General features: G+C 41.2%; 1 protein-coding gene across 1 annotated transcript in view; it reads right to left on the bottom strand.

Moving 5' to 3' along the window:
• Positions 1 to 405: 405 nt before the first annotated feature.
• The window catches only part of LOC136582068 (girdin-like), a 59,245-nt gene continuing 34,515 nt past the window's right edge, over positions 406 to 25,135 (bottom strand). Inside the window, exons 8-20 of the mRNA XM_066582841.1 lie at positions 22,809 to 22,966; positions 21,628 to 21,709; positions 19,995 to 20,144; positions 18,181 to 18,327; positions 16,847 to 17,051; positions 16,480 to 16,658; positions 10,874 to 15,048; positions 10,366 to 10,491; positions 9,662 to 9,848; positions 7,790 to 7,935; positions 5,826 to 5,921; positions 3,927 to 4,069; positions 406 to 3,078 (exon numbers count right to left, since the gene is read on the bottom strand). Coding sequence (XP_066438938.1) covers positions 2,831 to 3,078; positions 3,927 to 4,069; positions 5,826 to 5,921; positions 7,790 to 7,935; positions 9,662 to 9,848; positions 10,366 to 10,491; positions 10,874 to 15,048; positions 16,480 to 16,658; positions 16,847 to 17,051; positions 18,181 to 18,327; positions 19,995 to 20,144; positions 21,628 to 21,709; positions 22,809 to 22,966 — 6,042 coding nt within the window. The 3' untranslated portion in view covers positions 406 to 2,830. The remainder of the gene's footprint in view (positions 3,079 to 3,926; positions 4,070 to 5,825; positions 5,922 to 7,789; positions 7,936 to 9,661; positions 9,849 to 10,365; positions 10,492 to 10,873; positions 15,049 to 16,479; positions 16,659 to 16,846; positions 17,052 to 18,180; positions 18,328 to 19,994; positions 20,145 to 21,627; positions 21,710 to 22,808; positions 22,967 to 25,135) is intronic.

Raw genomic sequence — 25,135 nt, 5'->3', positions numbered from 1 at the left:
AGTGCTTGTATGTACTGACAATATGGGCAACAATCCCTTAAAGTATAGAACACCCAACATTTCATGTCCACTATACTGTAGGGCCATTTTAGAAGGACAGATTTGCTCCGCAGGCATCTATTACAGGGTGGTATTGGCCAGCTGTAGAACCAGCTGCTGATAAACATACGTAGGCCTGCGTCACACAAATATGCGTGAACAATTACGTAGTGCAAAACAAAAGTGTGCTCCTTCACATAGGTGATTTTGCGCATGTTTTCGCTCACGCAAAACGCTGGCAATAGAAACCATTGATTTCAATGGGTTGTCGCTAGAGATGAGCGAGCGTACTCGCTAAGGCAAACTACTCGAGTGAGTAGTGCCTTATGCGAGTACCTGCCCACTCGTCATGAAAAAATTCGGGTGCCGACGGGGGGTGGGGAGCGGCGGGGAGGAACGGGGGAGGGGGAGATCTCTCTCCCCCGCTCCTCCCTGCTCACTCCCGCAACTCACCGCTCTCCACCCCCGACACCTGAATATTTTGAGACGAGCGGGCAGGTACTCGCATAAGGCACTACTCGCTCGAGTAGTTTGCCTTAGCGAGTACGATCACTCATCTCTAGTTGTCGCACATTCAGAATTTTTGCGCATGCATTCCCGTCGGGCATTTGAACATCAAGGCACCCAAGCGAGAGTTTTGTTGCATTTTTTTTGCATGTGCAATTGTGCACAACTTACAGTGAAAGGGTTGTTGCACACACAACTACTTAACGTTCAGTGGGCAAAAGCAAGGCACAAAAACACATGCCAATATGCTTATGTTCGTGTGACACGGGCCTCAGGCTGGATTCACACAACCTTATGCATTTTGCATCTGAGATACTTGGGTGCAGCATGCAATGGATACCACACGGTCTCCATCTGTTTGCTGTCCGATCTCCACGGACCGTGCATATTATATGACCCGCTCTCGTCTATGAAAACAGACAAGATTGAGGCTGGTGTCACTCGGGAATAAGTGCATTTGCTCACACACTACTGCTGCATATTTGCACAATGGGCGGTGTGTATTTGTGCATCAATGTGCGTGTTTTACTGTATTTTTTGCACTCAAGAAAACACACAACCATGTTCCCATTCTTTGAAATTGACAGTTAAGTTAATTAGTTTCATATGTGCTCTTTTAACGCCCAAATGCTATTTTCATGCAAATGCTGCGTATTGTTTAGCTCGAATGAAATGTGCGTGCAAATTACGTTTGTGTGAACGAACCCATTAAAAGCAATGGATTCTGTTCACTGCGCTCACAAATGTAACGTGCAAAAAGCTGCGCAAATACGTTCAAGTGACACAGGCCTAAGACATGCAGTGATTTTTTTATTGGGGTTGTTTGCTGTCTGTGGAATACACGGACAGCATACGGACTGATTTAATGAGCCATTCGCAGTTTTACTGTACTGGCCGTGTGTACTTACATGTGCATGGCTTAATCTTTGAGAGAAGCATATGCTACTGGCAGGATCAACTAGTTTGCCCACAGAAAAGGGGTTGTATGGCTAATGAGGAATTTGCTTGCCATGGCCATAACAAAAGCTACATTTGAAAATACGTGAAAAATATGTAAATGTCTAAATACATATATTTGTAGGTAACTATACAAAAAAATTACACAAATGGTTATTGTCTATTATTCTTGTAAAGTTTTTGTAAGCATAAGTACTATCCTATTATGTGCAAAATAAGCAGAACTCTACTAATCAGTAGGTGCTATAAAATAATACTAGGGTCTGTTCACACAATCTGCGTTGGACTTTTCCAAGGGGATTCCGCCTCTAAAAACTGCAGCAGAGATTTGTGGCTCAGCCGTGGCTCTGCACATGTGATCTGCATAAGGATTTAGCCCTTCCCAATGGATAATTCTGTATGCAGGAATCCTGATCCAGATTCCGTGCGGCATGTACTACTATTGAAAGTAATGAGCCAAAGATTTCCTGCGTATTTGATTCAAATCTGTTGCACTTTTTCCGCCATGTGTGTACCTAGGGACCTTTCACACAGGAAGGAATTAGGACTTAAACTCATGCATGCAAAACGCGACAAAGCGAACCTTCGATCTCAGTGTGTTCGTTTTTATGAGCAGGAATTGTACGTGAAAAATATAATACTCACTCTATCGCTCTGCGTGTCATGCAGAAAGCTGCCATAGAGGTCTATGGCAGGTTGAAAAAAAGCAAGGTAAAGTGTGTGACCCAGCATGCAACCCTTGTTCATGTGCAATCATGCTCCGTTGCGGTGAGCGTATTTGCGCATACATTCATCAGTTGAAGCCCTTATGCCGCAGGATGCAGCCAAATCTGTGGTGGTGTACTTCCACACCAAAATCTGTAGGTCTGATTGCAGATTTTGATGCGGAATTACAAGCAGGTTTTTAGTAATTTTCAATTCCACTTCATAATCTACAGGCAGCCTGTGGATTTTAGTGCAGAATTCACTGCAACTTACGGTGCGTCGTCCGGCCTTTTCCATCCATCCCCTGTGAAAGGTCCCATAGGATGCCTGTATATGCTGCCACTAATTGTGGGGCTGCACCAGACTTGAAATTTGAAACTACGGCATGTCCAAGTCTAGTCCAGCAATTAGTGGTGATCTGCATATGGTTACCATGGGTCGGTCACAGCATATATGGGCATCTGTAGGCTGGCCAATGACACTGCATATGGCAGCTACTTTTCACCACACCCTCAATTAATAATATTAATTTAGTATTTTGATTATATCATGTTTAGCAATAAGAGAGTGGGCCTTTCATCATATAGTCCTCTGCTCAGAGGTCTTCTTCTCCACCAGATGCTTAAGTTGTCTCTTCTCCTTTGCTGTCTCTCCTTCCGTCAGAGGCCGTGTCCTCATCTTCACTGTCTTGTATTTGCCTCGTGGTTCTCAGGCGGAACTTCTCTCTGGGAGAGCTGTCAGCGGCACTGAACGACTCACTGCCACGAATGGTGGAGCTGAGCTTTACACGGCGGAAACGAGGGGTCATCTGGTATGACTGGCTGGAGACACTGAGCGAACTTCTACTACGACGGAGAATCCCATCTCCAGCTGAGGAATAATACCAGAGGATATAGATAAATATGGAAAGAAGTAAGTATTGCCAATATTGCATCATCATTAGAGTTAATTAAATGGGATATTAGCGCTTGATTCTTCTTTATTTAGGCTTATGGATACACAGTATGTATGTGCTGTAGTTGGCTACTCCTTGAATTGACCAGGAATATTATGAAGTACAGGAATTCTCCCTTACTCAGCAAAACAGAAGAGTCTCCTGGATAGTCTTCCTCATTGCTGGCTGCGGATAAGGGGCGGGACGAGGGGTGGAGCTAAGCCCCACCCCTTGTCCATAGCCATCAATGGGAGGAAGCGGGATGGGGTGTAGTTTAGCCCCGCCCCATCCCACCACCTCCCATTACAAAGAATGAGCGTGGAGGAGAGCTCAGGTGAGCCTGCAAGGGGGAGGGAGGGGAAAGGGGCGACGGCATGGCGTATATGCGCTGGGGCCCATGTTGTGTGTACGGGCGCACAAATGTTAGATTTGTGCACCCGTTCAAGAGCTTCTACTCCCCAGATGATAGTCCATGAAAACGCCTGCCGATATACACTCATGGAAAAGAAGCCTTATGATGATTAAAGAAAATTGTTTGCTTTTTCTTTAAAAAGTGCTCCACTGTCCACGGTTGTGTGTGGAATATTGAGGTTCACTTCCTTTTACTGCTATGGAGCTGCTCTAGAATAAGAATTTGGTTCCTTTCTCTTGTGCAGAATATTTCTGCAAGACGCACCTAAAGACGCAGCAGCTGAATGAACTGCATCTTTAGGTGCGTCTTGCAGAAATATTCTGCACAAGTGAAAAGTCTCTTCTACTAATTTAAGCTGCATTTCTTTCTTACATTTTGAGGGGCTTTCTGGCTCCAAGGAAGGTTCTTTAGGAGGATTCAGAAAACGTGGTGCTTCTCCAGGGACCCTGGAAGGCTTTTCCTTGGTCTTCAGGAGTCTCTTCATCTTATCAGTTATCCAGTTACTTCTCTTGTGACTGTCAGTAACACATAAATCATGTTAGCGATATTACCTGCCGCGTCCACTATAGAAACAAGCCATCGAGAACATTTCACCAGCAAGACCCCAACCCATCATCTGACGGAACTAGCCCACCATTTGTCACATCATTTATTTAAGATGTAGTACTAGAGTTTCTGTCCGTAGCTTCTTCACTTCTGCCACTTTTTGCAGTGGATTCTTAGTCTTGGACCAGATTCACACAGGCGAGCGCGATATCAGGCTGAGAAATGCGGGAGGATATCACGTTTGCCAATGTGCGCTTTACACACCGATGCAAGACGTTTATCTTTATGAATGCCTCACATCATTTCTCTGATATTGCGATCCTCAGGTGTGTGTTCCACGCACGATAGAGGATCACAAGTGTTTCCCATTAATTTCAAGGCAAACATCACATCGTACAGCATGCGAGTGCCATGCGATGTATTTAAAGGTCCCATTGAACACACTGGGCAAGGCTTTCCGAGACAGAAACACCAAAAGACAGAACATACTGTGATTTTTAACGTAGCAGCATCGCTGTGAAGGGGAAAAAATCAGTCATGTGAATAACTCCATTCCAAAGAATGGAGTTTATATTCACGTACATTTTGTGTGTCTCGCAACACACAAAGCTCATGCGAGATTCTCACTCTTGTGACTTTACCTGAGGGCTTCCTCAGATGACCGTGTTTTTGCAGCTGTGAAAATCACAGTTGCAAAAAGTGACCGAACAAATCATTGATCTCAGTGGTTTTGTTTTGACTATCTGGATTCTCGCGCGCTAATACTATGCATGAGAAAAGACAGGACTTGCCCTATCTTTCTCGCAAGCAGTTTTTCTACATGCAAGAAAAAATAGGGCAGGATGTATCCTCCTGCTTTTTTTTTTAAGCAATAGCGTGAAATTTTAATGGTAAACGAAAAAAAAATGTTATTTTGTTCATACGTAAATACACTTCAGACGAACGTATATCGGCTGGGTTTTCACGCCCAGCCGATATACGGCATCTCTCTCTGCAGGGGGAGGAGGCTGGAAGAGCCGGGAGCAGTGCTCTGAGCTCTCGCCCCCTCTCTGCCTCCTCTCCACCCCCCTGCACTATTTTCAATGAGGAGAAGCGGGATGGGGCGGAGCTAATTCATGGGACTTAGCCCTGCCCCTGTTCCGCCTCCTCTCATTGCAAATAGTGCAGAGGGGCGAAGAGGGGGTGGAGAGGGGGCAGGAGCTCAGAGCACTGCTCTTGGCTAACCAGCCTCCTCCCCCTGCAGAGAGAGACGCCGTATATCGGCTGGGCGTGAAAACCCAGCCGATATACGGTCACCTGAATGCACCCTATAGCAGCAAGCATATTTGCGCATGCGCTCATCTGTTTTAGCCCTTAGATTAATATATTAGAGCAGACACACCCTCTTCTCAACATGTTCTGCTGCATACTGGCATATTTAGGGGTTAGCGGGCAAAGGCCAGATTTTACTACTGATAGTACAATGAGAAATGCTTTGCTTAGAAGCTTTAATTTAATAAAATTGGTAGTTTATCTTGCAGCGTGCCGCCTGCAAGAGATATGCGCGCAACACAACACAATTATGCAATGACATTGCTGCGTGCGCCAATCACCATGTACTATCTTGGCATGCATGCCATATTATGGTTGCATGATACTATCTGAAAACGACTAGTTGTACTGATGCAAATATCCATGCACTAGGAATACATGGATTCCCATTTCGGACTGAATTAGAGGAGTTACCTGTGTATTGCGGGCGCTGGTTCCAATACTCTGTACTGATCCATGATCTTATCAAGTAGTTTCTGCTTTTCATGTTTTAGCTCTGTCAATTTCTCTCTAGATAATAAAGAAAGGTGGGGTCATTCCAGTATTTCTATTTTATTTTACATACGGCAAAAAAAACATATGTTCTCACAAAGTTTATTGACTTTTAAAACTGCATCAAACAAAGCCTTCAGTTTTCTCAAGTTGAAGCATTTGCTTATGGCACAGTAATGGCATCTTTAAAAATGTACTTTTTGTGCATGCATTATTCAAACGCCTTCTAAAGGGGTTGTCCGACTTTTAAACATCTGGCCATGCTGCGCTGTCAGTCTGGCGGCAATCCTGGTCTGTGTTGACAGTGGAGATCAGGAGACTGCTGTAGCCAATTCAAGGCCACAGCATGACTATTCTGAACTCCTAACATCATGGTGCCATGAATGTGAGCACTAATGCCAGGAGAACGGGTGGTGATGCTGTTGCTTCTGATTGGCTGCAATGGTTGCCTGATTTCCACTGTCCACACAGACCAGGATCGCTGCCATAGCTGCTGCACAGTTCTTGGGAAAAGAGGAGAGGTGGGCATTTGTTATTTTATAGCAATGCCAAATCAGAGGCGGAGATTTTCCAATCCCCAGCCACAAGAGATGCTGAAGACAACTGTCAGGGAGCGGGGAAGACGGGCCGAGTCGGACAGCGCTACTTAGGTGATGTATGAGTATTTAAAAATTTTTTGATACAGCTAGGACTTTTACTATAGGATTTCCTACTGTCAATGTTAAATCGCATTGCACGAAAACTACATTTTTGTGCGATGCAATGCAACAAAAAGGAAGGCTCCATAGGAAAACATGGGCTAGAAAACATTACAAATGGCGACTGCATAGAGCATGCTGCAATTTTGTAGTCTCACAATGTCGCAGGCTGCAAAATATCGCTTGTGTGGAAGAACCCATAGGAAAGCATGGGCTCCACATACATGCGATTTATAGCACTATCTCATTGCGACAAAATCGCGTGATAAAGTCGCCCGTGTGGATGCGGCCTAAACTGCTATGTGTGAATCCATCCAACAAAATATTTGCATTGTAACTAGGCACAATGCTGGTTCTCTTATTTTTCTTATCTCCGGACCCACTCCTGCATGTACATTACGCCCCTTAGGCCTTATTCAGACAAACATATATCGGCCGGGTATTCACGCCGGCCGATATACGGCGTCCCTCTCTGCAGGGGAAGGAGGCTGAAAGAGCCGGGAGCAGTGCACTGAGCTCCTGTCCCCTCGGCACTATTTGCAAAGAGAGGAGGCGGGATGGGGCGGAGCTAAGTTTCGGGAGTTAGCCCTGCCCCCACCCAGCCCCTCTTATAACAGACTCTGTGGTCTGTTATTTCCGTTCTTCGCTTCTCTGTTTATCCTCATCCCCTCCTTCCTTCTTTGTTTCTGTACTCCCTGTTGTTCTTCTATCTTTGTCCTATAGGCGTTCTGGCTCACAAGGGTAAGTCAGCGCTTAGAGGAAGACCGTGGGGCCGTCCTTATAGGGACGAGTGCTCTGCTTATAGGCAGGGGTTTCTCCTGGTTATCAGTTCAGGGCAAGATACCTTCCCTAGTTTTCATCCGTATATGGGGCTGTTCATCTGGTATCTTACCTCCCACGCTAGGGTTGGCTGTCAGCTTTTCTGGATCAGATCTTTACCTACCCGGTAGGTTGATACAGTGGTTCCTCATCCACAGTCCTTACACATAGCAATCATTTGTGAGCACAAACTGTAGAGATGAATGCCTGCTCTGCATTGGACCATGACACTTTTCTCTTCCAATTACAAGTCAGAATTGAAATAGTAACAGAGAAGCACAAAATCATCCATTTCTTTCAAGACCAGTTAAATATGGACTAAATGCAGTGCTCGAATACCGACACATCTACGAAACATGACAACCTTACCGGTAACATCTCTCCTCCTCTTGCCTCAAAGCTCCACTCTCCAGACTCTTCTCTAGTAATTCACGATTGTCTTGAGTTAATAAATTAATCTGAGCCAGCAAATGATTATTCTGCTCCTGGATAGTATATTTCACCTGGGACAACACCTAATGACAATGTAGACAAAAATTTACAAAAGTTTATTTAACCAAGTGACATTTTGGCTCTCACTACAGTCTTTCTGAATTTTATGCATTAAACTTTATCACTTTTCAACGTGCTGCTGTCATTTTCCACCTGAATACAATTTTGGTAGAACTAATTTAGAATCTTAGATGGAACGATATTATTAAAAAAAAAAAGCGTTTGAACGGATGAAAGTGAACGATAATAATTGTTCAGTCTAAATGCTAGCCACGACTGAATGCCAAATGAGAATAGTTCGCTTGTCGAACATCCTTTATTGTATGCAGGCAAAAAAATCATCATTGGCGCGTTCACTTCTCATTCTGTTTAACCCATTAAGGACATGGCCTATTTTGGCGTTGAGGACCAAACGATTTCATCTCCATTTTTCAACAGCCATAACCTTTTTATTTTTCCGTCAACGTGGCCGTATAAGGGCTTATTTTTTGCGTGGCGAACTGTAGTTTTTATTGGTGCCATTTTGGGTACATAGACTACATTGTAAACCTTTTTTTTTTATGATCGTAGGGAGAGAAAATGCATCGATTCTGCCATAGATTTTTTTTTTTAAAGTGTTATGCAGCATAAATGACACAACATTTTTTTCTGCGGGCCGGTACCGTTACAACGATACCAAAATTCTTATATTTTTTTTTAGGTTTTTCCACTTTTCCACAATAAAAACCCTTTTTTTGGAAATTATTTTTTTCTAAGCTCACTGCATTCACAGTCCTATAACTTTCTTATTTTTCCATCGACGGAGCTCTCTGAGGGCTTATTTTTTGCGAGACGAGCTGTAGTTTTTATTGGTACCATTTGGGGTACACCCTTTTTTTTAATGACTTATTGCGTTTTTTGGCATTTTTTTTAGCATTTTTTTAAACGCTTTTTGCCGTGCAGGATAATAAGTGTGTTCAATGTATTATGCGCGTCGTTACGGACACATCGATACCAAATATGTGGGATTTTTAATTTTTTAAGTTTTTTTTAATGCTAATATGAGAAAAAGTATAAAAAAGGGTTTTTTTACCTTTTTTTACATTTTTATTTTTGCTCTTTTTTTTTTACACAATCTGTGTCCCTCTGAGGGACTTTTACTGCAGCACTGCAGATCGCTACGATAAGGCATGGCAGGACTTCTCTCCTGCCATGCCTTATTGCTTACTATAGCGATCACAGGCTATGGCAATACAGGACGCCGGTATCTGGCATCCTGTGGCCATAGCAACCAGCTGGGCTCTCGCGATGTAATCGCGAGAGTCGGCTGGAGTCACAAAGGGAGCGCGCTCCCTCTGTGAACCCTTTCCCTGCCGCGATCTACTTAGATCGCGGCAGGGAAGGGGTTAACAGCAGGGGGGCGCATCTCCGATGCCCGCTGCTGTCACAGCGGGACGCCGGCTACTATGATCTCGCGCTATTCCCATGACGTAAGGGTACATCATTTTGTGGGAAGTACCCCGCTCCCATGACGTACCCTTACGTCATGGGGCGGGAAGGGGTTAAAGATTGCTCCTTCGGTCTTTCACATTCGCTAATGTGAAAGACTGAACGATTCTCGTTGAACGAGTCAACAATAAATCTGCCTATCTAAACAGGCTTCATGAGAGCGAATGAGCTAGCAATGACGTACTTTGCTCACGCAAACAAGAATTGGCTCATCTGAAAGGAGCCTTAGTTGGACATCTACAAACTCACAGCAATACCAACCTGGCACTGTTCAGATAGAGCTATACTGCTGATCTCCATGCGTTGTACACACTCCTTCAATTCCAAACGCTCTCTCTCAAGCTGTTCTCGCTGTCTCTGCTCGGATCCTAGCTGTCTCTTTATTTCTCTTAGCTCTGACATCTTTTCACTATAAGTCATTTCTAATCGAGACAGTTCTTCTTGAAGTCTGTATTGGAAATGTAAGTTCCATTTGTTAATTCATTAAACCAATAAATACAGCCTGGAGGAATAGATGGCCACCCAGGGTGTTATTGAGGGGGTGGCCGTTTTCTATTATACAGGTAAAGATTTCCTTGCAATACTGGGTCTTACTGAAAGGAATCAGTTGCTCTCATTTGGAGTTGATCTCTGATCGTTCCCTTAGGAGCCAATTCTTTCATAGGCACTAGGTATTTCTTCACCAAATATACCTTGTATTATAATTTTCATACTTTATATGACTACATGTATGTGTAAAGGTAACGATCAAATGAGTTTTCTTTGACTAGTGATAACTTTTCCTGTCTGCAGAACCTCTACCATAGTGCAGGTCACTCTACGATCTGGAACATTGCAGTCCATAAACAATGAGAAACTACTGGAGAGGATTTAGCGGGACAATTGTGCTTGTACATTTCATATCAGACTTAGGAAAATATTGTGGAAATTTATAAAGAAAGGGCTCAGTTTACTTATACATTCACCTCTTGCCCTCATCTTGTAGTCTCTGGTTTTCCATCTGAAATTCTTGAGCTTTATCCACTTGCTCTTGCACTTTTCTTTGCTGTTCTTGCTGGATCTGTTCCCCTTGTATGGATAGTTGAGAGAACCTACCAGACAAGTTTAAAATACAAATCATATGTAAATCATGTGTTACTCTTTCATAATAACATGAATAATCTGGGTTTTATCTTGTAGTTCAGAAGGATCTGACTGGACAGAGTTCCCCTAGTAGGTTCAGGTTCTTGTGCCATAAAGAGACCCAAACACAAAAACTGACATTAGAGCAGATCATTTGCTGCTGGAGTACCTACTCTATATAGCTGGACTTTACTTAGACTTAGGAGACTTAGGTCCTTTTGGCACATCGGCTGTCTGTATAGCTAGAGGGGGCCTTTAGAATAACTTTTTATCAGCTTCTATGTAATGTAAAGTGCACTTCATTAGAAGCCAGTAAACCCCTGAGTGACAGTTCTCCAGATATTGCCCTACCTCTCCTGTAGCTCACGATGTTCTTGCTTTAGCACTCTCATGGCATTTCGACCTCGTCTCAGCTCTCTTTGCATCCTTTCCAGCTCTCCCTCCTGTCTTTGTAGGTCCCTGAGAAGGGAGTCATGACGTCCTTGTAAATCTGACCTTTCTCTTCGTACACCATGTAGTTCTATAAGTAGCAATGATAGGGGTGATTCTGTGGCAGAAAGAGGGGTATGAGCAGAATTGGGATCACATGTAGAATTGTGATCTGTAGTGGAGGTCACCTGACTAGATGATAAAATGTTAACTTTAGATCCAGACGTAGAAGGTGAACTCTTGGGAAATGAAGAAGTGGATTCAATATTTTTTATTTCAAACCCACATGGAACACAGACAGATTCAGAAATGGTTGATGGTTGTGCAATTGGGAAAGTTTTTTCTTCTAGCTGTCTGCTTAATTTTGGCTCCTGACCTTCTTCTTGCACCAGTCTCTTCACTAAAACTATTTCTCCAGTGTTTTCTTCCAAATGCCTTTTCCGAGGTTCTGCCTCTTGAAAATTGCTGCGTATTTTAATGTCTTCGGCTTTTCGCCTGCACAGTGTCTTTTCTCCAGTAGTCTGCTCTAGCTGACTTTTAAGAGCCCGTATATCTTCAGCACTTTCTTGCAATAGTCTTTGAAGAAGCTCTGCCAACTTTTTGCTCTCCTCAAGTTTGCACTTAAGAGACTGCTCAGACATCTCCCTTCCTTCCAGCTCTTTTATTAGTGAATGCTCTTTTCCTGTGGTTTCCTTCAACTTGCTTTTAAGGGTTTGTATGTCGACTTCTTTTTCTTGGAGTAGTTTCTGAGAGATTTCTGTGCTTTCTTGAAGTTGCTTCATTAGACATTGTGTCTGTTCATCTTTCTGCTGCATCTGTTTTTCCAGTGACTTTACCTCACCCGTCTCTGACTGCTTGTTTTCTTCATGAATCAAGCTGGTCATGCACTGTCTCTCTCTGGCCATTTCATCCAGCTGTCTCTTCAGCATTTGTATCTCCGTACTGTCATGCATTTGTTTTTCAGTAGCTTGCAAAATTCTGTCATCTAACTGTCGCTGCAAAGACAGTCTTTCTCGTTTATTTTCTTCCATTTGGATCTTCCATGACTTTTCTTGTTCCACACTGTCTTGCAGCTGTCTCCTTAGGAATTGGAGTTCTGCACTGTTTTCCTCCAGCTGTCTCTTTAGTAGTTGCTCTCTTTCTTCTAAGCGTCTGTTGAGCATAAAATTCTCCCCAGTTCTCTCATCTAGAAGTCTTTTTTGTGTTTCTGTTTCTTCCATACTATTTTGAATCTGTCTTTCTAGTGATTCTATCTTTTCTACTTTTTCTTTAATTTGTCTCCTCATAGAAATTTCACTTATTTCTTTGTCTTTCAGCTGTCTTGCCAGAGACTGTATTTCCTCCTCGTTGTCTTTCAGGAGGTTCTGAAATGATTGTTTCTCTTTTGTATGTTCTTCTAGTTGTCTTTGCTGCACTTTTCTCCTTCCCTCATTTTCCTCTAAGTGTCTCTTAAGTAGTTGCATCTCCCAGTCACTCTCCTCCAATTTTCTCTTTAGGGACTGCTGCTTCCCAGCACTCTCATCTACCTGTCTTCTCTGGAATAATATTTCTTCTTCTCTTTCTTCAAGCTGTTTTTGCAGGGCTTGTATATCTGTTTCACTTTCTTTAATCCTTCTGAGTAATAACTCTTCTTTCTCTGCACTGTTTTGTAATTTTCGAGTCAGACTTTCAATTTGGTCTGACCTTTCATGAAGTTGATTTTTCAATGAAGTTGATTCTGCTGTCAGAGTCTGCACTACATCAGCTTCATTTGCTTCACCTTGAAGCTGATGCTGAATGCACTTTTCCTCCATGTCCTTGAGTTGCATCTTTAATGACTGCACCATTGTATCTTTTTCTTGTAACTGTATCTTTAGGGTCTTTAGTTTTTGAGAACTTTCTTCCAGTTTCTTGCACTCGGTTAGCTTTTCCCTTTGACTCTGCTCAAGCTGTCGTCTCAATAATTGTCCATCGCTACAAATGTCTTGCAACTGTTTTTGAAGAAACTGAATGGTGACAGTGCTTTCTTCCAATTGTTTCTTTACTAGCTGTTCTATGCCCTCAATTTTTTCCAAGTTTCTCTTAAGTTCCTGCACCTCTGATGTCCTCTGCTCTAGCTGTCTCTTCGCTAAGTCATCTAATTCTTCTCTTTTTGCCAAGTTCTGCTTGAGTTCCTGCAACTCCCTTGTCTTCTCTTCCAGCTGTTTTTTAACAAACTGTTGGAATTCTCCTTCTTTTGCCATGTTCTCCCTGAGTTCCTTTATCTCCTCAGTTTTCTCTTCCAACTGTTTCTTCAATAGATGTTCTAGTTCATCTTCCTTTTCCAAGCTTCTCTTTAGTATCTGTATCTCCCCTATTCTCTCTTCCAGTTGGCTTTCCTTTAACTTCATTAATTCATTTAGTTTTTCTACATTCCTTGTGAGTTGATTTGCCTCATTATTTCTTTCTTCTAGCTGCTTCTTCAGCATGCGCTCTGTTTGCTCTCTTTTATCTAAGTTTTTCTTTAGCATCTGCACTTCACCTTTTTTCTCTTCCAACTGCCTCTTCACTAAATTTTCCAACTCTTCTCTGTTTTCTAAGTTTTTTCTCAGCAGATGTATTTCTCCCAACTTTTCATCCAGTTGTTTCTTCCGTAGCTGCTCAGCTTCCTCCCTTTTATCTAAGTTTGCTTTAAGAGTCTGAACCTCTGCAGTTCTCTCATCCAGTTGTCTTTTTAGTATTTCTACTTCACTTGTGCTTTCTTCAAACTGTTTCTTTAATGATTGCTCCTCTCTTTCTTGGAGATGCATCTTTATGGATTGCATATCTCTTGTGCTGGCTGCTAACTGCTTTTTTAGGAACTGCATCTCCTCAGAACTTTCTTGCAGATGCTGCTTAAGTAAGTGTGAGTCTCTCATATCAGATAATTGTTGTTTTAATAACTTTAACTCCACAACCTTCTCGTGAAACTGTTTCTGCAATGCCATGTTTTCATTTTCTTTTTCTTGTACCTGTCTCTTTAATGATTGTATCTCAGTAGAACCCAGTTCAAGTTTAGCATTCAGGGAGTGAACCTCAGCAGTACTTAATTCTATTCGTGTTTTCAGGGTCTGTACCTCTTCAGCATTTAATTTTTGTTGTGTTTTTAATGATTGGACCTCTTCAAATCTCAATTCTAGCTGTGTCTTCAGTGTTTGGAGCTCTCTGGAATTCAGCTCTAACTGTGTCTTTAGGGATCTTGACTCTCCAGCACTCATCTCCAGTTGAACCTTCTGTGATTGTACCTCTGCAACACTCATATCCAGCTGTGTTTTTATTAACTGTAGCTTTTCAGCACTCAGATCCAGCTGTGCCTTCAGTGACTTTACCTCCTCAGACATTAATTCCAGCTGTGCATTTAGAGATTGTTCCTTGTTTGTGCCAATTTCCAGTTGTGCCTTCATTGACTGTACATCTCCATCACTTTGTCGCAGTTGTGTCTTTAATGACTGTAAATCTTGAGTACTCATCTCCACTTGTGTAGTCAGAGATTGTACTTCTCTGGTGCTCAATTCTAGTTGTGTCTTTAATGTCTGAACTTCTCGATGACATAACTCCAGCTGTGTCTCTAGGGCTTGTTCATGCCCAGTTTTTAAATCCAGTTGAGACTGTAATGAGATGACTTCTCCAGCACTCAACTCTAGCAGTGTCTTTATGGACAGTACTTCTCCAGCACTTGATTCCAGTCGAGTTTTTAATGACTGTACCTCTTCAGTCCTCATTACTAGCTGCATTTTTAAGGATTGTATCTCTTCATGACTTACTTCTAATTGCTCCTTCTCCAACTTCAGAGTCTTAGAACTATCTGAACAACTTCCTGTTGACTGTAGAATTTCTGAAGAAATATCTTTTAATTGGCTTTGGATTATCTGATCAGAGTCTCCGAGATTTGTGTTGCTTTCTGTATCATTTTCAGTGTGCAGTTTTGATTGAGCGATGCTTTTGCTAGTTTTGAATGACTTTTCACTATTAGTTTCTGTCTTTATATTTTTTAGCTGTTCCTTTTCAACATCGCCTTCTGCCTTTTTCCTCTCTTTATCACTCCTGTTCCCTTCTCCAGATAAGTGATCCTTATCCATTAAGCTGCCACCATCTGGCTCCTAGTAAAGTAAAACCGTGTAAAAATTTATATACAGGAAATATTTTTTAGCATTAACATTACAAAATGACAACAATTTATTCATAAGAGAATACCCCATGCTATCTGATCACCCCTCCACAGCATGGAATAATTGTATCTCCGAGTCTGCAACTGAACAATCCGTAAAAAAAATATTTTATGCTGGATCTCATATTTACCCTACTATAAACTGCAATCCAGTGTTCTTCAATCTGTGGCTCTCCAGCTATTGTAAAAGTTGTAGTTTTGTAACAGCTGGAACACATAATTGGAGGCCATTGCTCTAATCATTTGGACTATTATTTAAACTCAGATTTTGGGTAGACTGGAAAGAATGGTGCACATAGAAATGTATGGTGAGTTAGGACTATTAAATATCTTGAGAGTCTATAATTATCCTTTCATCTCTCATCTATTACTACATTTACACTAAATATATTGCAATTTGCCAATTTTCTCCTGAATCATATAGAATTATATACATTAACCATTGTTAGCTACTTTTAGGCTAGGGCTACACAGCGACTATAGCCCTATGACTGTGTACTGCCATTGAACTCAATGGAGTTCCAATAAAAGTCATAGGTTGTCACTAGTGTTGCTCGTTGTGATTGGTTGAGCAATAAAATCACGCTGATTTCTGGCAAATCAGATTGGATCATCCCGATCAGATTTTTAGCAAAAATCACGAAAATACTGGCTCTCTGGTTTGAGCAGAAGGAAAGGTGTTTTGGCTTGGTGCTGCTGTAGTTCTAGGTTTGAATTTGACCAGGATGGGGATCTGAACCTGGGACCTCACCACTGCAAGGCAGTAGTGCTAATCACTTAGCTGCCTCCACTACTGCCACTGTTGTTCAAGAGACATTTCGGAGGCCAAATTAGAGAACCTGAGGCTCACGGCTATTGATTTTAATGGGGGGGGTCCAAATTCACAATTATTTTAAAATCAGGTTGATCACTCCGATCTGATTATTTCAATAGTAACTCAATCTCGTTACCATGTAGCCCTCTCCTTACTCAATTTCTCTTAGCTGTTGTTTACATGGTCTAGATAAGTTTTTTTTTTACTGGGCCCTAAACAGCCAGTATGTGGTGATGCCTGGGCATCAGCTCTTGCCAAAGTTCATGTCAAAAGTAAAAACAATTCCTTCAGTTTATCTTTGATTTGTTCCATAAAGCAGTATAACACTGAAAATAGTCAATTATGTTGCTAAACCAGAGATTGGTGCAGCCAGAGGAAAGTCTATGCAGCATATAACCACTTCTATCAAAATAACTTCCCAAGTGACTCGTTAATAACGACTGGGGGCTCTTCATCAGCAAAGTCCACCTCCCATTTTGAGAGTCCCTGCACCTAATAGTTGAGCTTGAACTGTCCTTTTTATTTTCCTTTCCAATGCAGGAGTCTCACCTCTCGGACACACAAGTCACGTAGTTTGTCTGAGATCTGTTCATCTCGCTCTTTTTGCTGTCCTGTATTCTCAAGTCCCATTTTATCTCCAGTCAGGAAATGTAGTCTTTCTCTTAGGCACTGATTTTCTTTCTCTAGACGCAGGAGGGTTTGAGACATCTCTGCACTTAGATCCAAAACTGTAAGTGAGATTATAAAATGATGGTTCAAACATGTACATATATCATGCAATGCAGACTAAGCGGTCTCAAAGAGAAAGCGAGGATAAAGGAGAATCTATAACAAAACACTCTTCGCCCTGTTGGATATAATGGATCAATAGAAATGCACAACATATAGTTTTCCTAATACATCTACCAATACTTACATTCAGCTTCAGTATCCTGGCTCTCACCACTTTGTTCACTCTCAGTCACAGGTCTTACTTCCCACTTTGGGACAGTATCACCATCTGTCTCATAAACTCTCTCCCAAACTTGAGATGTCTCTTCCCGTAGCATTCGTATCTCTTCAGCAAGAGTTAGATTATCCTGCAGAAGACTCTGCACTCTTTGGCCCTCCGAGTCTCTCTCCTGAAAAAAAAACAGCTATCCCCATCATACACATAACAAGACAGTCATAAAGTAGATTTGACATGATGTACTAGAAGCTCCAAACACGTAGATATGAATATACACACTACAAATGTCTATTTGGTTAAGTCAAGAAACTTGACATGTTAAAGGGACTTCGGGACGTGAGCAAACATGAGAATGAAAAATGAAAAATGGTACTCTATAAAGAGTAATTGTAAAGAATACATAATTAAAGACTGATATGCAGTAACCGAGGCCAGTGTCACAAGACAGGGAAAACCATTTGAAAAATGAAGAGATGGCATGAAGGTACAGTACAATGTAAAAGTTCTAGGCAGGTGAGGAAAAATGCTGCAAAGTAAGAATATTTTCAAAAATAGAAGGTGTCTCATTCACTCCAAATTTACTGTGCAGCAAGACAACAACCCCAAATACAAAATCAATGTAATTAACAACATAAAGAGGTCTTGGAAGTGCTGATACGGCCCTATAGAGCCCTGATCTTATCATCATTGAGTCTGTCTAGGATTATATGAAGAGACAGAAAGATTTGAGCAAGCTGACATCCACAGAAGATCTGTGCTTAGTTCTCCAAAATGTTTGGAACAACTTCCAATGAAGTTCCTTTAAATACTCTCTGCAAGTGTTCCTAGAAGAACTGTTGTTGTTGTAAAGGTGAAGGATAGTCACACTAAATATTGATTTGATTTACATTTCTCTTTTGTTCATTTTCTTAATTGACAAAAATCAATTGTTAACACTTCTATTTTTGAAAGCATTCTTATTAGAGATGAGCGAGCATGCTCGGTTAAGGCAATTACTCGAGCGAGCATCGCTTTTTTCGAGTAACTGCCTGCTCGTCCGAAAAGATTCGGGGGGCGGCGGGGGTGAGAGAGAGAGCTCTCTCACTCTCCCCTCCCCCGCCGCTCTCGGAATCTTTGCAGACGCGCAGGCAGTTACTCAAAAAAAGTGATGCTCGCTCGAGTAATTGCCTTAACCGAGCATGCTCGCTCATCTCTAATTCTTATGTTGCATCATTTTTTCCACACCAGCCTAAAACTGTATCTGTATAAGAATATTCTGACTAGGTTTCAGAGTGATAGATGCAGTTAGGACCGTATTATACCATTTCAACTCTCTTCAGTTTCTCTTCAAGCAGCTGCTTTTGTCTTTCACACATTCGCAGTCTTTCTGAGCGTTCTCTTTCTGCAGAAAGTTGATGTTCTAACACTTCTTTATCTTCTATCAAATTTCTTGAGAACTCTTTCTCCTCCTGTAAAAAGACTCCAAATTAATATATTTTAGGATTTCCTGATATATTTTCATTAACAGTAAAATACATATAAGTAGATACATTGTAAGATACATATATACAATAGAAAAGAGTTACTATTGAATTGCGCCAGATTTCCGGCACAAATCGCACCAGAAAACTGTCTTACAGGCTTTGTACCACATTTATGATGTGTTTTAGATATGCTTAGATACTTTTTTCACCAAGTCTGAAAAGGAGGCACTAATTTTTGGGCTTTGCATGAACTAGCCATGACTCAAATACAATTTTTGGTAACAAAAATGCACTGAAATTGTGGCATAAAATCTGTAAATGTGAAACTAAGACAACTAATAGGTGCTATAAACATAGACTAGGAATTTGGAAAAAGAAAAAAGGTGGCGCATAACCCATATAATTGTGATAAGTAAAATGCGATGCAAGAACTGTGGGGGTTCTGATGGTACTAAGGAAAGTAGAGGAGCCGCCTACCAGATAACACACCACATGAGTGAACGAGAAGATAGGACCAAAAGAATTGGTGGTTTTGGCGCAACACTCTAAATATGAAAGAAATATTATGATACAGTGCAAAACTTTTCCTTTATTAAATAATGTGCGTAGCAAGCATGGAAAAATCTGTTTCGGGTCAAAACCCCTTCATCAGTTTAACTGGTTGAAACATATAGACAATTCTAGACCGAAGGATGTTGGGTCCCAAATGTCAAGGGGAATTCCAACAAACCTGTTTGGAGTTAAGCCTTTTGGTCCTATCCTCTCATAAACATAGACTAACAGTCTAAAGATGGACCAGATTAAGCATGCAGCTTGAACCACCGTGATAAACCTGGTGGATTTTAAAGTATTAGACTGTATTAGTGAATCTGCTCCGTTTCATTGAGGGGCATTTGTAGAAAAGAGTGTCAGAGAATTTTTAATAGGAGTGCAGCAGAAAATAGTGTACACCATATACATATACAAATATATATATATACAAATATATATATATATATATATTTCCTGATCAGTCTCATAGCGGTACATATACATGGTGCATTCTCTGCCTATAAGTATTGATTAGCTCCATGAGTGTCTCAGACAGAAATGGCAACCAGCACTTTCCATTAATGATAAAAAGTAACCACTTTATAGATAACCCCGAATTAAAATAGTAACCACAAGTGCAAAGACTTATGCGCTTTTTGGTACAATGCCATTGCTCAAAACATATATTCACTATCCACAGCACTGAAATGTAGAAGCAGCCAATCAGAATCCAGATTTTAAAATTATGCAAATTTTCAGACATGACAAAATTGGAAGCATGAAAAACTTAGCGTACCCAAGATTGATAAAGATATGTGAAACTTTCTAAGCTTAGGAACACAAAGCTGAGGAACAAACCAACATATAGCTTTGTCTACATGTGGCACTAGTATAATTGCAACTTATTTCTTCAACACAAGTGAGCAGATCACCCAGTTGGAACTGATATACACAATTCAGGTGCAAGATGCAGTCACATACTACAACAAAGGTTAGAGGTTGTAGTGAACTGCTTTGTTAAAGCAGTTGCTTCCTGACTACACACATTATATACATAGTATCATCATCTGCCGATGGAACCACTGTGTTATACATTATATATATGTGTGCAGAAGTCAGACCTGTAAAGCTCGCTGGACCAGGTCCATGGTGCGTAACTTCTCAGTGAGAACATTTACTTGTCCCTCAGAACGCCGGGAACGCTCTCTTAATGCATCGAGTTCATCACGAAAACCACGAGACTGTGCAGCCAGTTGGGAGAGTTCACGAACCTTGGGAGCAAAACATGAACATTCCATAAAAAACATCAAAACTTTCGGACCATTTATTACAAAACTTAGGTTTTCCAAATGGGAAAGGGATGTCAGTATGGGCTAAGACGCTGTGAAGTGCAGACATAGAGGTGTTTGAGGAGTGCAGGGCTCTTGCTGGAGGCTACAATCAAGTATAGTTTCTACCAACTCTAGGGCGTGAATGCACGTCTGGACTCCCAACTAGATAAGCACAGATTGCCCAAAACTGAGACATATGTCATCTGAATTTCTCAGGGCTTTAGCTCTACTATCTTAAGTGGATGCTCTGACAACTATCAGTCCTCCTAGCCTAAAAACAGAGCACTCTTACACTGATATATTAAACAGTGCGATCTTTAGCCAATGGGCATAAACACTTTGGAGATGTGTGTATAAGCATCAAATACCACATCATCCACATATTTGATGCAAGTGCCAACATCGCCTCTGATCGCAAAAAGAGGGGATATCCCCATATAATTGAGTTATACTCTTTAACCCTCTGAACTACTCCATCACAAGTACTAGAAACACTTCAGGCAATTCTGTGCCCAGGCAAATATACCACCATGTTAAATACAGTATAAACCAGTGGTATTATCGGTCGCAGGCGTCGACCACCTGTACCTCTAGAAGGACAATAGAAATAATCACGAACTAACCACATATAAGTGTTATAAGCCCTACAAACCATTCTTCATTTGGGGCATTTGAGTACAAAAGACAGAGGCTATTTGTCTTGATCCTGATGAATCGGCTCACTTATTACATCAGGGCCGTAGAAACGCGTCGATTAAATATTATTTGTCTATCATCCTTAGCCTTCTGAAATAAAATTTATACCGTTATTACCACTGTATAAATAGTAATATAACCGTACCTGTAAATCTATTAAGGGAACGGTAATTAACATCGGTATAGCGGATCACCACGATAAGGTGATATACCTATCCCCTGTCTTGTATGTTCTTTGGGTGTTTGTATGTTTATGTTCGTCTAGTTTTCTGATGTGTGCTGGGCCATTTGGTGGTGTGATTTAGTGTATTTTAAATAAAGTCCTATAATAAAAGTTATCTTTTAATAATAGAACAGATTATCTAATCTAATATTTCTGGGGCACTTTCACAGTGAAATTAGGTTTTCCAAATTGATTTAAGAGACAGAATGCAAGAATGTTTAGATCGGGTTTGGCTTCATTAACCATCCACGATTGCCTTTTTCTGGGAAAATGCAACATCGCATGTTGGCCATTCATATGAATGGGTGTCCATATTATACATGAACAAACCAAGTCAGCTAGAGCGGAAGCTGTTTTTGTTAATAGATATCTGCTATGGCTAATAGAGGGGCTTCCAAAAGGGGGTCCCTTTCTAAGTTGTAGGATTAGTTTAGGAATATTAGGAGGAGTGAATTGAAAAGGACAGCAAGAGTAAAATGAAGTGGTTTACATTCTGTAGTCTACCTGCTGATGCATTTTTCTTAACTCCACCTCTAGCAATTGACCTTGTTGCTGACTGTCAAGTAATTCCTCCGATTTTTCTTCCCTTAGAAAACACAAAAAGAAAATTCTGAGCATTAAATAGAGTCTGTTACCTGTGACCACCCTCATCTGTAACACCCAGCTGTCAATTTATATAGAAATGTATAGAAGGAATAAAAGAGGAACCGCATGTGGCAAACTGATAACAATAGATACTCCAGAATTGTTATTTCATGGGGAATACAATTATCTACCAAAATATACGTGTCAAGAAAGAGGGGGACATTTTTGTGATAGTGTTATTCCATACCAAATCTTCACAGAAAAATGAATTTTTCAACCCGGCAGTCTGAGATTTTCATGAAATCTGGTAGGATGGAGGAGGGCATAAAGTAACTTACAGATGTAAAGTTTTAGTCCTCTGTGATTCTCAGTATTCATACAGCAGGGTTGCAAACATGAGGGAAAAAAAGTGAAATTTATGCTTTCTGGGTCAAAAAAAAAATTAAAACTCTACTTCTAATTCTGGTGAAACTTTCATCTGGGGCTCATTTTGAAGCAAATGGAGCACACTTTTCAAAAAAAAATGTTGTATAATAAAATATTACATTTTTCACTTGAAGGTCACATGATGTAAACTTTGACTTTGAATATCTGAAAAAAGTGTATGTTCTTTTTTTGGGAATAAAGCCTGTAGTACAGCTAAATGCAATTTCTGCTGAGTGGAAGTTTTATTTTGGGACAGCTTTGAGAACAGGAGTAAAAAAAAATGTTAAAGTGGTTGTCCCAATACTTAAAATTGCTTTACACAACCACTCTGTCCTTTCTGGTTGCTGCCTACCAAGACATGTCACTGCTGCAGCCAATCAGTGATGGTTGGGTTGGGAACTGTGATTATTTGACATGGAATGGCCCGATACTCACAAGATTGCATACCAGAGCCTCCAAAGGAAACCCATATAAACGTCATGCAGATGCTCTGTATCCTTGGTTGGATTTGAATGCAAGGACGACAGTGTTGCATTTCTAATCACTGAGCCACCATGCTGCCCAAAACGGACAAGTCTTTTTAAGACACTCACATCAGTGTTGGCATATGTAGCGCCATGTTTTACGTGTGTCAGAAGATGCCCACAAGATCTATCATTCTACATATGACTTACAGCTCTTGGCGTACACGGCGTAGCTTGCTCTGTAGATCAACGATGCGCAGAGAGTGATTCTGCCAAGCATTTGGGTCAGAAATCACATTTTGAGACATTGTTTGAGACCTGGGATCAGTCGGTTTGCTCTGTTGGTCACATCGGATGATTGACAGCCGCTGTAGAGGAGCAACAATGATTATTACTGAGAGTTTAGAACAACTATATTTTACAAGCTCATGCTTGGGTCATGTGGGTTATTTGCATATATCACATGTATCTACATATAATATCTACATATATATAATAAACTGCTGAAACAAACTGGATGATTATTCTAAGGGTTCTCCAAAGTTACTGAATTTCTATGAATAATTATTCAAACAATTACTTGCCTTGGATCAATTGCATGATGCCAGTATATAATATTGACTATGTACAGTATATTCTATCAGGAAAAGGCTTGGGCTGGATACTTTTTGACATGCATTTTGCAATGGATTTGATGAGGAATCCACCTTGGGAACAACGCCCCAGGGACCCTTCACACAGGACAGAGTTAGTCTGTGCTGACGTTTCTGCGTCACAATGTTATTCCTATGGGGCTTGAACTCCACATCTGTTAAAATACTGCGCGGCTTTACTTCAAAACCACAAGATTAGACTCTGCAGTTGAAAAGCTTTCTACTGCGCAATCAAGGACGTCTTATGGAATTGTAATTGGGGATTTCTAACATACAGGAGATGTATTTCTGCAATTAAAGTTTACGAAAAAAAATGCAAGAAATTCCACAAAATGTTCTGCAGAATGCATTCCGGAGTTAAAAATGCTATAAAATCTGTACTAATTTACAAAATCTGCATCTGTGCTACATCCGCAAACACTCCCGTCCCGTGTGAAAGGTGCCTTAGTGTTGTTTGGTTGTCAGCCTCTATTTAATGTACACCTGTATGGTGCGTGTTTTCTTGTTTCTTTTTTCCTGTTCGCTTTCTCATTTTTGTTGCTGACCCAGCTCTCTACCCGACGTTGGTTACTGCATTGTTGCTGCCCCAACCTGTTTCACCCTACTTATGCTGGTCGATAATTATCTGTTCATACTTTGTTTGGTTGGTTCGCCTACCACAGGCTGTTTGTAGGCAGCTATTTGAGAACCCAAGACCTGCAGCAATGCTCTTACCCCCTTGCATAGGTTAGGGCTTAATAACAAAATTTCACTTAGACTTCATATCCTCATCTATTCTGTGTCATTTCAATAAAAGTCTGAGGCTTCCTTTTTCTTATCTACAGGTTGTCTACAATTGATCTTTGACACTGATGTTAATGATAAGCAATCCTTTTTATGGGTCCAAAATAGTATACTGTGTCAATAAAGATGGTAGGTTTTACATTCAATATTTTTGTAAAGGCCCATATACATGCAACGATTATTGCTCAGCATTCGTCCAAACAATGGCTTTTGAGCGATAATCATTGTGTGTAAATCCTACCATCGTTTGCTTTTTTGTCGAACAATGGATTTTATGGGAGCACGAAATCCATTTTTCGTGATAGCAGGGACCGAATGCTGTGATTCTCCACGGGAGTGCTGATAACATTGTTTTCAGCTGCTGTCCAGCTGGAGAACAATGGAGCTGTATGCAGATAACAGAGCACCTGCTGTTATCTGCATACAGCGAATGAAGCTAATAAGCTACTAATGGTCATTAGTGCCAATTAGTGCATCACCGAAGGGGAAATAAAAATTTAAAACAAACACAGAAAATGGCCGTTACTTACTGAGTGAGGAGTGCATATAGATGCATCCTCTCACCATGCAGGTAGCTGACTACCAAATGGAGGAGCGAATTACACCTGTGCAGGACACCAATGAGACAGCCACTCACACTACCTCTTGATAATGCGGGGGGTGGCTGCTTGGTGTATACTCCCACACATAGTGGATACAGGGTGGCAGACCATTCTGATATGTGTAGTTCACCATGCAGACCAGGCTTTAAGACTCCAGGGGGAGCCCAGGGTGGCAGTACCAATGTGGTTCACTGATGGAAATGCAGGGCAGCCCGCCGAATTATCATGGCGTCATTAATAGGTTGCTGGTCTGCATGGTGAACTACATATATCAGAATGGTCTGGCACCCTGTATCCACTATGTGTGGGAGTATACACCAAGCAGCCACCCCCCTCATTATCAAGAGGCAGTGTTAGTGGCTGTCCCATCGGTGTCCTGCGTCGCTCCTCCATTTGGTAGTCAGCTACCTGCATGGTAAGAGGATGCATCTATATGCACTCCTCACTCAGTAAGTAACGGCCATTTTCTGTGATTGTTGTTACTGCCATTTAGTAGTTT

The sequence above is a fragment of the Eleutherodactylus coqui genome, chromosome 11, assembly GCF_035609145.1.
Source record: "Eleutherodactylus coqui strain aEleCoq1 chromosome 11, aEleCoq1.hap1, whole genome shotgun sequence".
NCBI lineage: Eukaryota > Metazoa > Chordata > Amphibia > Anura > Eleutherodactylidae > Eleutherodactylus > Eleutherodactylus coqui.
This window is presented reverse-complemented; position numbering and strand designations above follow the sequence as displayed.